Source organism: Watersipora subatra, chromosome 5 (genome assembly GCF_963576615.1).
Source record: "Watersipora subatra chromosome 5, tzWatSuba1.1, whole genome shotgun sequence".
In the NCBI taxonomy this organism is placed as follows: Eukaryota; Metazoa; Bryozoa; class Gymnolaemata; order Cheilostomatida; family Watersiporidae; genus Watersipora; species Watersipora subatra.
Genome location: NC_088712.1, coordinates 10,702,167 through 10,716,480, shown reverse-complemented (window position 1 = coordinate 10,716,480; position 14,314 = coordinate 10,702,167). Strand labels below are relative to the sequence as shown.

General features: G+C 35.9%; 1 protein-coding gene across 1 annotated transcript in view; it reads right to left on the bottom strand.

Annotated features, from left to right (window-relative positions):
- The window catches only part of LOC137397111 (uncharacterized), a 52,918-nt gene that overhangs the window by 22,917 nt on the left and 15,687 nt on the right, over nucleotides 1-14,314 (bottom strand). The window contains exons 3-6 of the mRNA XM_068083397.1: nucleotides 10,492-10,651; nucleotides 9,462-9,654; nucleotides 5,198-5,394; nucleotides 4,205-4,375 (exon numbers count right to left, since the gene is read on the bottom strand). Of these exons, the coding sequence (XP_067939498.1) occupies nucleotides 4,205-4,375; nucleotides 5,198-5,394; nucleotides 9,462-9,654; nucleotides 10,492-10,651 (721 nt within the window). The remainder of the gene's footprint in view (nucleotides 1-4,204; nucleotides 4,376-5,197; nucleotides 5,395-9,461; nucleotides 9,655-10,491; nucleotides 10,652-14,314) is intronic.

The window sequence follows — 14,314 nt, the reverse complement described above, 5'->3', positions numbered from 1 at the left end:
TGGTCAATGTGCTCGGGAAACTGCTTTAGAAGCATATTTATTGGGGTTGCTATTTTGGCATTAAAATTGGAACATCTAGCAGCAATGGTATTATGAATGATGATGACTGTGATTTCAAATAAAATAATCAGTCAATGTCCCCAAATCAATGGTTAAAATATCATACACACGTGTGAGAATAATTTTACCATCAAATTGGGGACATATCGTTGCAATGGTGTTGACATATTCTATGACTGACTGTGTTGTTTTGTTATAATTGGTCAATGTGCTCGGGAAACTGCTTTAGAAGCATATTTTTGAGGTTGGTATTTTGGCATTAAATTTGGAACATCTTGCAGCAATGGTATTAGAAATATTCATGACTGTGATATCAAATAAGATAATCAGTCAATGTCTCCAAATGAATCGTTAAAAGATCATACACACTTGTGAGAATAATTTTACCATCAAATTGGGACATATCGTTGCAATGAGGTTGACATATTCTATGACTGACTGAGTTATTTTGTTATAATTGTTCAATGTGTTCAGGAAACTGCTTAAGAAGCATATTCATCGAGGTTGATATTTTGGCATTAAATTTGGAACATCTTGCAGCAATGGTATTAGGAATGATCTTAACTGTGATATAGAATAAGATAGTCAGTCAATGTCCCCAAATCAATGGTTAAAACATCATACACACCTGTGAGAATAATTTTACCATCAAATTGGGGACATATTGTTGCAATGGTGTTGACATATTCTATGAATGACTGTGCTCTTTTGTTCTAATTGGTCAATGTGCTCAGGAAACTGCTTAATAAGAAGTATATTCATTGGGGTTTATACTCTGGCATTAAATTTGGAACATCTTGCAGCAATGGTATTAGGAATGATGATGACTCTGATATGAAATAAAATAATCAGTCAGTGTCCCCAAATCAATGGTAAAAATATCATACACACCTGCGATAATTTTTCTACAACCAATATAGGGATATCTTTTCTCAATAATATTTCTACTAATTTGTTAAACTAATGGTTACAAACTTGCTGATTAAAGTACCAAACATTCCCTTGTGCTCAAATTGCCCTCTAAATAGTTGAGGGTGAAAAGTACAGATTCCCTATTAGACCAGCATTGAGAGAATTTATGATATCGTGTGCACTTATAATAGTTGGTCAATTGTACCTAAATAATGAATATACTTGTATACTAATACAAAGACACTTTTGTTTTATGTTTACATCATACATCAGAAAAATTGTATGACAACATATTTGAGACTATTTTTGATGGTTTGCAGTTCCAATAACTGGCCAATTACTTCAAAAAACATTGACTGTAGTATCATACGTAATGTGGATGACGTACTCGCCTTCAAATTGAACAAAGTTTATTTCAATAGTACCGAGATAGCTCAAATCAGTGTGTGCAGTGATAGTATTTATTTAACACTCCCAAGCTAATGGTTAAAATATTTAGCAAACTTTTGATCATATCTGCACTAAAAATTGAGTCAATCTTGTTATTAAACATTTGAATAGATTACAGTTAAATGTATGGCTTTTGCAAAGATGGGCAACTCAATATATTTTTAAGAAAATGTAATAGAAGGCAAATTTTTGGTACGGATAACACGATTTATTAAACATAAAGATATTTTTATAAGGTAAAGATTTTTGGGCTTACATTAGGCATATTGGAGATACCAATGCTTCATTTCCAAAGCTTGATTCTAATATGTCTCCGTCTATGCTTGGCTTTTTATGCATGGCTTACAAACAAAGGAATTGCGCAAAAATTTAAATTAAAAGTGATAATCATCATGTGGAACCAAACAGAAAAGTACGACTAAAATTAACTATATCCAAATTTATTTGGCTTCCTGATTTTAAAAAAATTACTCACATTTGCTGGCCTGGTTATTTTTACTTTTGTTTAAAAAAGTTAACTCATGATCGCGCAATGTAAATTTTCTGATGGCTGCTCTTGGTAGCGATAAAAATGAGATGTAGCAAATACTTTATCGATTATAGTAATTAAATTTGTTGCCCAGATCTCAGGGCTTAAGAGTTCTATGAAAACTATGTTAAAATGTTTACCTTGAACATACTCGCGTTAAATGTTGAAAAGTCGTAAATCTAGATAGACATCAGCCTGCAACCTTGGCCTGGCTGTTTGCAATTCAAAACCTTAACTTGAACAGATCACCATAAATTCTGAGAAGCAATTGATTACACTGAATTTATTAATAAACATAAAAGTCTCAGGTCGATTCAACCTTTGCGCACCATACATGTGTAGAATTAGTACTTTAAATAGGTTTAATAAAGAACTATTAAACTTCTAAGTTGATATTTGAGGACAAAATTAAGTGATGGATAACTTTTACAAGCACATTTACGAAAGTGTGGGAAGAATATCACATACCGACAACTCCAAAATGGTTGAAAAAAACAAAAATAAGCCAGAGTTATCTTCTCTATGCAAAAGTCCCCGTTTATTAGATAAAAAATTCATACATGTGTGTGAGGTGAAGTCCCCAAAGTTAGTGTTAAATTCTCACGGGCTATAACTGAAAAACGGATAAGATGACAGCTCCAAAAATCAGTGCATTTGTAAACCCAACAAAAAATGTTTTAATATGTTGTTTTTTAAAGCTCTCAATGATAGATGAAAATTGTCCTCAAAGTGATGGTAAAAATATCGCGTCCCCAATTGCATGCGTTTACAAGACTGCGTGTGTGTGTGTGTGGTTGTGCATGCAGTGTAGGTGTGTGTAGTCGTTGGAGGGTGTGTGGGAGGGTAAGTGTGTGTGGAAGGGTAAGTGTGTGTAGGAGGGTAAGTATGTGTGGAGGTGTGTGTTGCTAAAACTACCAATATACTGACAGCTCACATTCTTTAAGCAACATGAACACATAACAAAGCACCATGAAGCTATATGGCAAACACGTAGACTGATTCACATTTTATGTTCATAAATTATGAAGGTCAGCAATGTACTATTATTAAGACTTTCAAAAATCAATAGTTTTAAAGATTACTAAATTAAGCCAAGACTAAATGTTGATGAAATATCAAAGTTACAATACTGTGAAAGTGATTCAATAGACAAATACGCCAATGACTACTAAAATGGCGTATAGGCTAGTGCTCTGAGCACCAACTACAGAACTTGGCTATCATTGCAAGTGCACATTGGGAGAGCGGAAGGCTGTGATAATTTTTTCAATGCTGATAGGAGTAAAGCTGAAATAAATTACAGACAGTTTAAAGTGTATGGAAGTAAATGATGGATATATCATTGTCTAATTCCCACAGTTACATGTTTATATAAACTAATCATGCTTATTCATCGGTTTATCTAAGTTGTGCTTTATTGCTTTAAGCTTTATTGCTTTATGTGCTTTAAGCTGTGCTTGTGCTGCATACTTGCATACCTTGTGCTGCATACCTGCATTCTGTCTATTGTATCTCAGTTGGTTATGCTATCTTGACAAATACACTTCTACTCGTTTCACACAAACTCATAATTCTAACAGTAAATGTAATAACAGAAAAATGTCTAGAAAGGCTAAAACGTTGTGATCCAAATTTGAAATTTTCGTCAAAAGCCTGTTGAACTTGAATGGAAGATCTAGGAGGCCTGTTGGGCCTAAAAGTTTAAAATGACCATATCTGGGGGAAAAAGGTCATGGCGAAAGTATTTTGGGTTATGAAGTGTTTCAAGTGTGCTTCCTTTCAATCTGTTTCTGTCAAGAACAGTACATACTGTGATGTGCAACACCAGGTTCATTAAAGTCAGGCTCACATAAAGAAAAATTTTGTCAACTGGCACTATTCTTCATATAATTCAAACCGCGCACGGCCAAAATTTCTTTAAAAGAGTTCTTTAGTATTAACTGGGAGTATCGCAGACATATAGCTCCAAATTAAGCTCTCAGTGGCTTTCAGCTGTTTTGTCGCGTAATTGATGCTCTACGTGCAAATCAATTTTTTACTATAAAATATGCATAGGAGAGCATGCGAAAAACTGCCGCGCAATACACTAGACGACTTCTATCATAGTCACATCAGAAATCAAATAAAGCGTTAAAGCAAATGTTATGAAACGCAGATAGCCGGTGTAGAAAAAGGAGACACTGTACAATATTATATGATTCAAATAGAAACTTCTAGATTAAAAAGTGTCTTTAATTATTAAATCACCCTTACATGATGAGCATGCTTGACTCTAGACTCTGTTTTGCGCATGATATTTCTTATCTGACTCCATTTCTTAAGTATTTCATCTTCGAGAAAGTCTGTGATGAGAGTTTTTGTTCTTAGTCGATCTTCCGTATATTTATCCTCTAGCTGTTGGTACTCAGATTCCAAAGCTTTGATCTTCAACAAGTTAAACTATCTGATGACAATATTCGTCTTGAAAGCGCTAGTACTGCTACATGTATATGCAAGAGCATTCTACTAACTTGGACAAAGTATTAATTAGGTTACCATAGCTAGTAATCACTACCTGCAATTTGTAGAAGTTGTCAACGAGGGATTCAACTGTCCAATACATTGTTTAAACATTTAACTCCACAGTTAAAAGTTTAATATTTTATCACATCATTTAGTCCACGGCTACTGTAGAAAAGGTCTACTTTATTACGTATAACCTGACAAGATAATATATTGTGCAATGTAGTTTTATGTCGCATGATGCTAAAAGGTAGAGTGCATCTTAGAAATAAATCTTTGAATGTTAAAACAGCCATATTCGAAGAGATAATACCCTGATGCAGAATATCTTATATCATAGATTTTCTGAAACGTATTTCCCTATGAAAACATTTTATAAATATTATTTTTACTTAAAAAGTTGATCCATGACCCACCAGACCTCCCATCCAGTTATGCATAACAAGTTTATAAAGAATTATGCCTTTGCAAAGAATAAACAGAGTTAGGATTGATTAACTAAATATAATTTCTGCAACATCAGAGGCTTTTAGAACTTGCATCGTTGTCCGAACTGATAATCTATCATGTTTATTTTTATAGGTATTACAATTATCTATTGTTTTAGTGATTATTATGATAAGAAAATTTGAACATTGAGAATTGTTCCATTATTTTAGCCTTTTAAACAAGCTTATCTTATTAAAATAATAGTATATGGAGTTAAAAAATGCTATGTTAAACACTTGTCAATAAAATAACCACCTGTGCATCCCTTTTATGCTGAATTTGTTGCACCGTCTCAGCCGTTTCCTTGTCATATTCAGCAAGTGTTTGAGAGGTGAACTTAAAAGTTTGTTCCAAAACCTCTTCTTTCTCAATCATCCCTTTTTTTAACTTGTTGATCTTAGTGTTCAGTGACTCTTCAAGCTGTTTTAAAGTCATCATCTGATGAGTCTCTCCTGCAACAATCTAAAGTTTACGTCCAAATACTCATTACTTTAGGCTCTGTGTCAGGTTTGAAACTTTTATTAAATATGTCTAAATGTGCTCATAATACAATGCTATTCGAAAACAAAGCTAGCAAAAAAGTTGGGTAACGCACAGCAAATGTCATCAAACAGAAAAGTACAATATTTAACCATAATTCGGGCTAAAACCATAAAAGCTGGAACAATTTTAAAAACTAAAAAGCAATATTTACAGTGTAATTATATATATTGAACACATGTTCATCATTATTTCATGACTCAAAATATACTAGAAAATTGTAGTTAGTGTAAGAAAAGTCCTTATTTACATCACAACTATTCATGACTTACCAACAAACAAGTCGTATCGATTTTTTCGTGATACTATTCTTACATAATTTATAATTACCAGAAGGAAGTAGATTAGGATACTTGAAAAACTGTTACAAATGAAAGAGAAATTTTTGGTCTAACATCTTGTGCAAGAAACAACTTGATTGGTTTACTCTGTTACGTAAAAACAGCTTTTGTAAACAAAGCCATGTGAACGCCGGAATTCCGTCAGGAAAAGTTTGCGTTTTTGACACACCCTATGCAATGCCCGAATACCGGACGTTAGGGTTCAAAGAGTCAATGTTTTAATGTTAATGTTAATGTCAAATAAGTTAATGTAATAAAACTAATAAAAATGCATACTCCATTAAAACAAGAAAAAAATTTCTAACATAACTATTACATCTGCTTAACTCTGTCACTATTGCGCTAAAATTGTCATTCTGACTAAATTAATTCAAATGAATTTTCGAAAAATTGATATAGCGCTAGTATTTATGCAATATCTTGAGAATCAATGCAGATATTGCTTTACAGTTAAATGCTTATTCAGTACAAAATTTGTTACAAGTTAAGTATAAAATTGTTTAGTGAATCCAAATCTCGCAAAATTTCTGACGCTTCCTTTGCATCGAACAAATGCAGTGAATTTTTTATTTCCAAGACATTCGCGGTCTGGTTTCCTATTTTTATAAATAACTAGCTGCATTACCCGCCTACAGTAACAGATTCACGGGCAGCATAAGGTTTATTGAGAGTTGGCTTTCATACTGTAAAACAACTCCAAATATGCAGTTACATCTCCCTCTCTCCATATCTCCCTCTTTCCCCTCTCTCCGTCTCTCCCCTCTCTCTTTCTCTCCCCTCTCCCTCTCCCTCTCTCCCCTCTCCCTCTCTCCCCTCTCCTTCTCTCCCCTCTCCCTCTCTCCCCTCTCCCTCTCTCCCCTCTCTCTTTTTCTCCCTCCCTCTTCCCCTTCTCCCTCTCTCTTACTCTCCCCCTCTCTCTCCCTCTTTTTTGCCCTCTCTCTCTCCCCCCTCTCCTCCTCGCTCTACCTCTCTCTCCCCTTCTCTCCCTCCCTCTCTCTCCCTCTCCCCCTCTCTCTCTCCCTCTCTCCCCCTCTCCCTCTCTCTCCCTTTCATTCTCTCTCTCTCCCCGCTCTCATCCTTGCTCTCCCTCTCTCTCTCTCCCCCCCCTCTCCTCCTCGCTCTCCTCCTCGCTCTCCCCTTCTCCCCCTCCTTCTCCCCCCTCTCTCTCCCTTTCTCCCCCTCTCTGCCTCTCTATCTCTCTCTCCCCCTCTCCTCCTTGCTCTCTCCCTCTCTCTCCCCTTCTCTCCCTCTCCCCCCTCTCTCCCCCCTCTCCCTTTCTCCCCCCCTCTCTCTCCCTTTCTCTCCCCCTCTCTCTCCCTTAGTTCAATATGCGGATAGACAACATTTTTGGTTTTTCTGTCGGGCGTATGAAGAAACAGTTTTCGGCGTGTGCCTACTTTTGAGCAGGCGACGTATAGCTGGTCATGGCTGATACAGGGTGACAGTAAGTCGATAGCAGCTGCTCTCTTTCTTTTCGTATCGCAACACTCGGAGTACTCATGAAAGTTCTGTAATAGTAAGTTACAGTAGGCCTACTCGTAGCTGGAAAAAAATTAGTAACTCTGCTGCTGAAGGAAATGAACATGACCCACTATCACGAACAGCGGCAAATCCAACGTTATTAAGTAGTGGAGATGTGGCAATTCATATACAATACAACATCGTATAAGAAACACTTACCTTTTTGATGTGGAAATTTAGTAGGTGAGAAATGCGTTTTTCCAGTGGCTCCATGAAACAAACGTTTACGTGACCTTCTCGGTACACGTTGGCAGTAAATATTAATTGCATGTAAATAACTACTCGTTAATTTATTTTTTTTAATAAATAGTACATTTGTATAGCTGTATAGACACCTTTGCATAGGCCGCAGAACTCAGGAAGGCGCTTTTTATCACGGCAGAAAATTTGCTGTTTAAAAAGCGTGCTAACTGGGGACTTCGGTTAATGCGCCCGAGCGGTGAAAGAAAAACAACAGAATCGCCACATCTTTATATAAGCCGCTTGGCTCAAATCGTCAGAGAAAAGTAGCAGTTAATAGTCCATATTACGTACTTACGATATTTAGTATTCATATTAGTTCGATTGGCTTCGTTCGACCGAATGGAAAAAGAAAGACCGCTCTATAATTTATTTACTGTTACTACACATATTAATTCAGTTCGCTTCGTACGACCGAAAGTCGTACGACGATAAAAGGAAAGACCGCTCTATAAGGCGGACTTTCAATCAAACAGACAGACAACGATTGCCGTTTATATAGTAGATAGTAGATAGAGAACAGCGTTTTTCTAGTGGTTGCAAGAAACAAATGTTCACATGACCTTCCCGGTACACGTTGGCAGTCAATATTAATTAGATGTAATTTACTACTCATTAATTTATTTAAAGAGTAGTAAATTTTATTCAATTCACTACTAATATTTACTACTAGTTTAATTTTACTACTTACTCATATTAATTAAGTTTGCTTCGTACGATCGAATCGAAAAAAAGACCGCCATATAATTTATTTATACTGCTCATATTTGGGAGTTATCGGTGACTCAATATATCGAGAAGACAACTCATACTATTAGCATATCAGTATTTATCGTCCATCCCTACGATGAATAGCAGGTTACGTATTATAATAGAGGCGTGTACTAACCGGAGATTCCCGTTAATGCACCCAAGCGGTGAAAAAAAACACAGAATAGACACGCCCTTATATAAAAGTAGCGGCTAATAGTCCGAAAAGTACGGTACTCCATAAAGCGGACAGACAGATACACAGATAGATAGATAGACAGACAGACAACGATTGCCGTTTATATAGTAGATTAGAAACGGATAGCTTATTAATAAATTTCGGTTAGTTGCTTGTGATTGGCAAAAGGGTTGTTTTACTGGAGACCAAATTTGATTGTTTCAGCTAATTTTTAGGCTTCGTAATGAAAAGAAAAGTTAATCTGTGTCGAGAAGCTGATACAGCGGCTTACGGTCTGTATCGGTCTATAACTGCTATAGCCTACGGTCTATAACTGCTATAACCAATACAGCGGCTTACGGTCTGTATCGGTCTATAACTGCTATAGCCTACGGTCTATACTGCAATAGCCAATACATTGGCTAACGATCTGTACTTCTATAACCGCCATAGCCGACACATCGGCTATGGTGGTTATAGAAGTACAGACCGTAAGCCGATTTGTCGGCTATGGCTGTTATAGAAGTATCGTAAGCCAGATCGCAAGCCGATACATCGGCTTACGATCTGTACTTCTATAACCGCCATAGCCGACACATCGTCTTATGGTAGCAAAAGAGTTAAAAAGAATGTGAATAGGTGGAAAAAATTTTACAATGATCGGTCACTAATCTAATGATTAAATGGAAATAATACCAGTTGAAATTCAAGGTTGTTTTGGTAAAAATACTTATATTTGGAAGCACTCCGCATTGTATTTCTTTATAAAAGTTTCGCTAAATATTTTACTATTCTTATTTGCCAGCTAGTTTACGAGATACACTATTTATCTCAATCTAACAATTATTACCAATTTTTAAAGATGTATTTAATCAGTATAATTTTCTCTACAATTTGCTGAGTTCTCTTTATAGTCTATGCAAAATGCTTTTACCACCATTACTCTTACCATCATCACAAAATTTTTCTTTGCAAATGCATTCAATGCAGATCATCTTCAGACATTTATCACATCCCAAACTGACTGGCTTGTCAGTATGATCAGCACAGACTCTGCTTTGCTGACTCTTTAGTAGCTCATACTGCTCCATGCTTATGGTTGGATGATCTTTTTCAATCTCTTCATGGTACTCCTTATGAAACTAAATTGTAAAGTGGGTCAAAATAAATGCCAAATGTGTCTCAATTACGGTTGAATTAGATGCTCAAAGATGACTTAAAAGAACAATGTCAGCAAGAAAGAGAGTTATGAAATTGCTGAGTTATATTAGGCGACCAAAAACTCTTCCCACACAATAGCTGTCTGTAATCAACCTCATGCCAGAATTTGCAGACCAAGTATTTCAATGTGATTCTCCTGTAATTCTCACAACCGATGACTGAAAATAGACTGCTCTTACCAAAAATATAGTTTTTTAACCAAATTTATATCTTTGATTAACAATCGCTTATCAATAGATAATTTAGACCATTTTATTACAATGTGCCCAGTTATTAGAGGTGTTTGTTTATGAATAATTACCTTGACAGCATTGACGGAATTGTAACTGTGACACAAACTATTTATTGTAATTCATCGGTTTTGAGAGCCAAAGCAAATCTGAATCACTTTAAGAGATAAAATTGCAAGCAAGTTCTGTTCTTCAGAAACCAAAAAAAATGTGGCTTGATCAGCACGTCTGAACCAATAAAATATAACAAGCAACACAGGATAAACACCTAAAAAATTATATTCATCACAGCCAACCATGTTCAACCAAAAATTGAAAATTACTAATGCAATTATGACAGCTCATTTAAAAAACTCAGGTTTTTTAAAAACTCATAAATCTAATTTGAAATATGTTGTAGTTGAAGAAACTATCAGTATTCAAATACTTTTATAAACAAAAAAGTCAAGTTAGGACAGAATTTTAATTTTTCCCCGAAAACTGACGTTGATATTTCAAATATAAAATAATCTATCAACTCATTCATACCTCATGATGCTTTACACAGTAAATTGTATCACAGAGCGGACAATAAGAAAATGCTTCCTCGTTAGCCTTTCCCTTCTTTGCACAGAGATCACATGATTTCGTCTTATTCTTGGCTATATCATATGCTGGCAGCTGGTTGAGCGGTACCTCGCATACTTGACTATAACAAGCACGTAAAAATTGTAAAATTAACAAGTATTTATGTTCATGTAAAAAACATTTCTATAGAATGAGTTTGCCATGCATATTTTCAATATGTTGAACTCAATGAGAAAACTATTGATAGATTTACAATTTAGTTTAGAGTGGGGATCAAAACCTATGTCGCTTAGCCTTACTGAATTTAATACTCCAATACGCAAACCCTTGTATAGTAGTAATAGGTGTACCTTCTATATAATTTTAGGTTTTCTTGGACAGTTAAAACTGTTACCTATATATAAACATATATATATATACAGTCAAACATGGATAACTCGGCCACGGATAGCTCGAAAACATGGTTAATTCGAACATTTCCTTTGGTCCGTTCCCACGTAATGATAAATTGCTATAGATAACTCGAACTCAACACTGTTAATTCGAACTGTTTTTTTGCCCAACAGCTACCGAAACGGTTGTTTTGGCTTTAGAAAATCGCTTTATTCAAAGCCATAGAGGTAAACTTCATCTTTTCGTAATTCATAAGCGTCGTTATTACCACCATCGGCAAAATATTTTTGTCAACGACTTTTCTAAAAGTTTGGTGAAATTTGATTTATACTGCGATACGATGAATAGCATGGGCTAGCCGGGTCACGCGCGCAAGAAATTTTGCCACGCACATACAAAACAAAAATCGCATGTTGTTTTGTATGTGCGTGGCGAAAATCCTTGAGTGCGTGACTCGGCTAGCCCGTGATGAATAGTTTTCCGACGTTGATTCCGTGTTGAATCAACGTCGGAATGTTGAATGTTTAAAACGTCTTAAAAAATGTTGTAATTAAACGTATACGTTGTCTGAGCTACAAAAAACTATTCGTCGTTTGACCTAAACACAGAATACGTGTGTACATTCAATAAGTATCTATTAGAAAAGCGTGAGTGATATAGAATGTACCGTAAAACCTCGTAAAACTTCTAATTGAACTGCCTCGGAGTGTTGCTCTTAACGAATTCCAGGTAAAGTAAGGTAATCTGCATAAACTTCAAGAAAAAACGGTAAAATTGATCGTGGGTAAAACCCCGAAAGAAAAAAATGTCTTTTCTTTTGAGCATTTCAACAACGATCAAGTTTTGCCAATGTAAATCTGAAAAACGTCCTGGCAATAACATCACCTCAAACAACAAACCAATCTCAAGTGATAGAAAAATCTCTATACTTTTTCATGAAAACGTTTTAAACTTTACATTAGAAGCATTTAATTTGAAACAAGCCATTTGTGCTTTTGATTTATATTATAGTTTGTATATGTACATGTATCTACTAATAAATAAGTTAATATATGGACTTGTGACAGTGCTCTGATAACTTGAATGCTCTGATAATTTGAACACTTTTGCTCGGTCTCTTGAAGTTCGAGTTATCCATGTTTGACTGTATATAAACATATATAAACGTACATATGTATTGTGTTTCTATGTTTATATATGTTCTCTGCACGTATTAATGGACCGACTCATGTTGGTCTTTTAAGGTGTTCTGAGCTGGCTCTTCCTAACTTGGGACATGGCCAGTTTTTTTCCAGCTAGCCACCAGCTGGCTTTGTTTAGTTCAAAGTCCAACTACACCGGCTGTTGCCGTTTAGACAAGGCTGTTGTCTCTTCGGTCTGCCTGGCTCAATCCCTTGATCTCGTTGGTAAACTGAGCTCAACTGCTTGCTTGTTTGTTTGACTGGTTTGAGTTGCTAGTCAACGGGCACTTTTTATGCCAAGCCATGCCAAGAGGAGTCACACAGCTGCAATTTGGCACCATTGGACTCTAATTTTAACCTTGGCGACAATACACGTTAAGGCAATAGAAAATGTTTTCAGGCCTCGTATTCTAGGCGCTTGGCTTCCTAGTGTAGCATATCTTTATTTGTTTGGCACAATTCTAGATTGATTGCTATGTCAGTAATGGTTTTAGCAGTATCATGCCAATGGCCTTCATTTCCATCTTGTTAGATTTGCTGGGTTCTCCTTGGTTGGCAGTCGTACAATGCCAGGCAAGTGGCAGCAGATCAATATGTTTGGTTCAGAGCCACAAAGAAAGAGCTCTTTCGGCTGAGTCAATTTTGCCAGAGGTGATCTGTGGTTGTCTTCCTTTACCTGCTAATTTGTTGGCTCATGTATAATCACTAGCGATAGTTGATGAGAAGGTACACAGAGCCACCTATAGGTCTGCAAGATATCACCGATCTTGGAGTAAATTGTTCCACTGGAGAGAGTCGCTGTGGTACACCATGTTGTTGTATTAGTCGTATTGAAAAACCTGGTCATATGACATATGCTGGTATATGCATGGGCACAGAAAAGCAGCAAAATTTTGAAATACAAGCCAACCCATCCTGAATTACAGCACCAACAATTATCTTCCATCTCTACAAGTTTGGCGGTAACATGGTCCCACATTCAATTTTGTGTGTAAATCCGTTTTGGGAAGCTTAGCAAGGCCAGGGCATCCGCCTTGGTCAGCTAAAGTTTTAAAATCTGAGTAGCTAAAACTTTATTAGACTGACTCTTTATTTACAGGCTTTGGCTATTCCTCTGCAACAACTGAGTTGCAGAGAAATAATAGTTAATATATTGTTTGTCATAGTAATCAGGGAGACGCACGAAGTTACGCCTACCATGCCTCCACGTTTTTCCTAAAGCTTGTTCACCTTTTTATGCAGCCCCAGCAATTACCACTCAGCTGCTAAAAGTGATCCCAATTTATTTATCCACTGCTCTGCTGGCTAGTGCTTAATGTGGGACAACAAAAACCAGTCTTATGCGATAAGACCCCGAAGTCGATATATCAGCCAAATTTGGCACCTCAAGAAGATTAGTCGATTTTTGCATAGCAATTGTGTTGATGACCTTTGAGTCGAATTAGTTGACCATCAGTCTTTGGTGGTTCCAATAGTGATGGTGATCAGTCTCTCTACCTATCATGAGTCTTCTGGTCTGTCATGCTTGTATAAATTACCACACAATTCCAATTTGAGCTTTGGAGATAATAAATCTTATCATCAAAGACCGGTGATGGTTCTAGCTGACTTAACATGTATTTAAATAGTCGTTAAACTCACTTACAGTAGTGTTTGGTTCATTCTAACAGAGTTAATAAACAAATTCATGTGCTAACGCTTTGAATCCCCGCTGATTTTGTCAATGCGTGTCAGTAACCCTGGGCGATTTGTCCAATGATCTTAAGTTTTTAAACTTTAATTAAATGGATTTAAATGCGCTTATAATACAATGATATTTGGTGAAACACTAGTAAAAAAACAGTTAGCCCACAGTAAATGCCATCGAACAAAAAAAATGGTATTTCACCATTATTCGATCTAAAACTATAAAAATCTGTACGATTTTAAAAACTCGTAAAGATATTCATGGTAGTATCATATCCACTGAGCACACATTCATCATCATTTCATGACTGAAAATAAACTGGAAAATTATAATCAGTCCCATAAATTTTTTTCATTTTAATCGCAATCATTCATGACCTACCAAGGAATGAGATTTATTAATTTTTTCGCAATGCTGTTATAATAAATTTGTTATTATAATGAAGGAGGTAGATAAAGATATTTGAAAACTGGCACAATTTTTTGTGGTTTAACACTCTGTGCTAGAATTAATTGGATTGGTT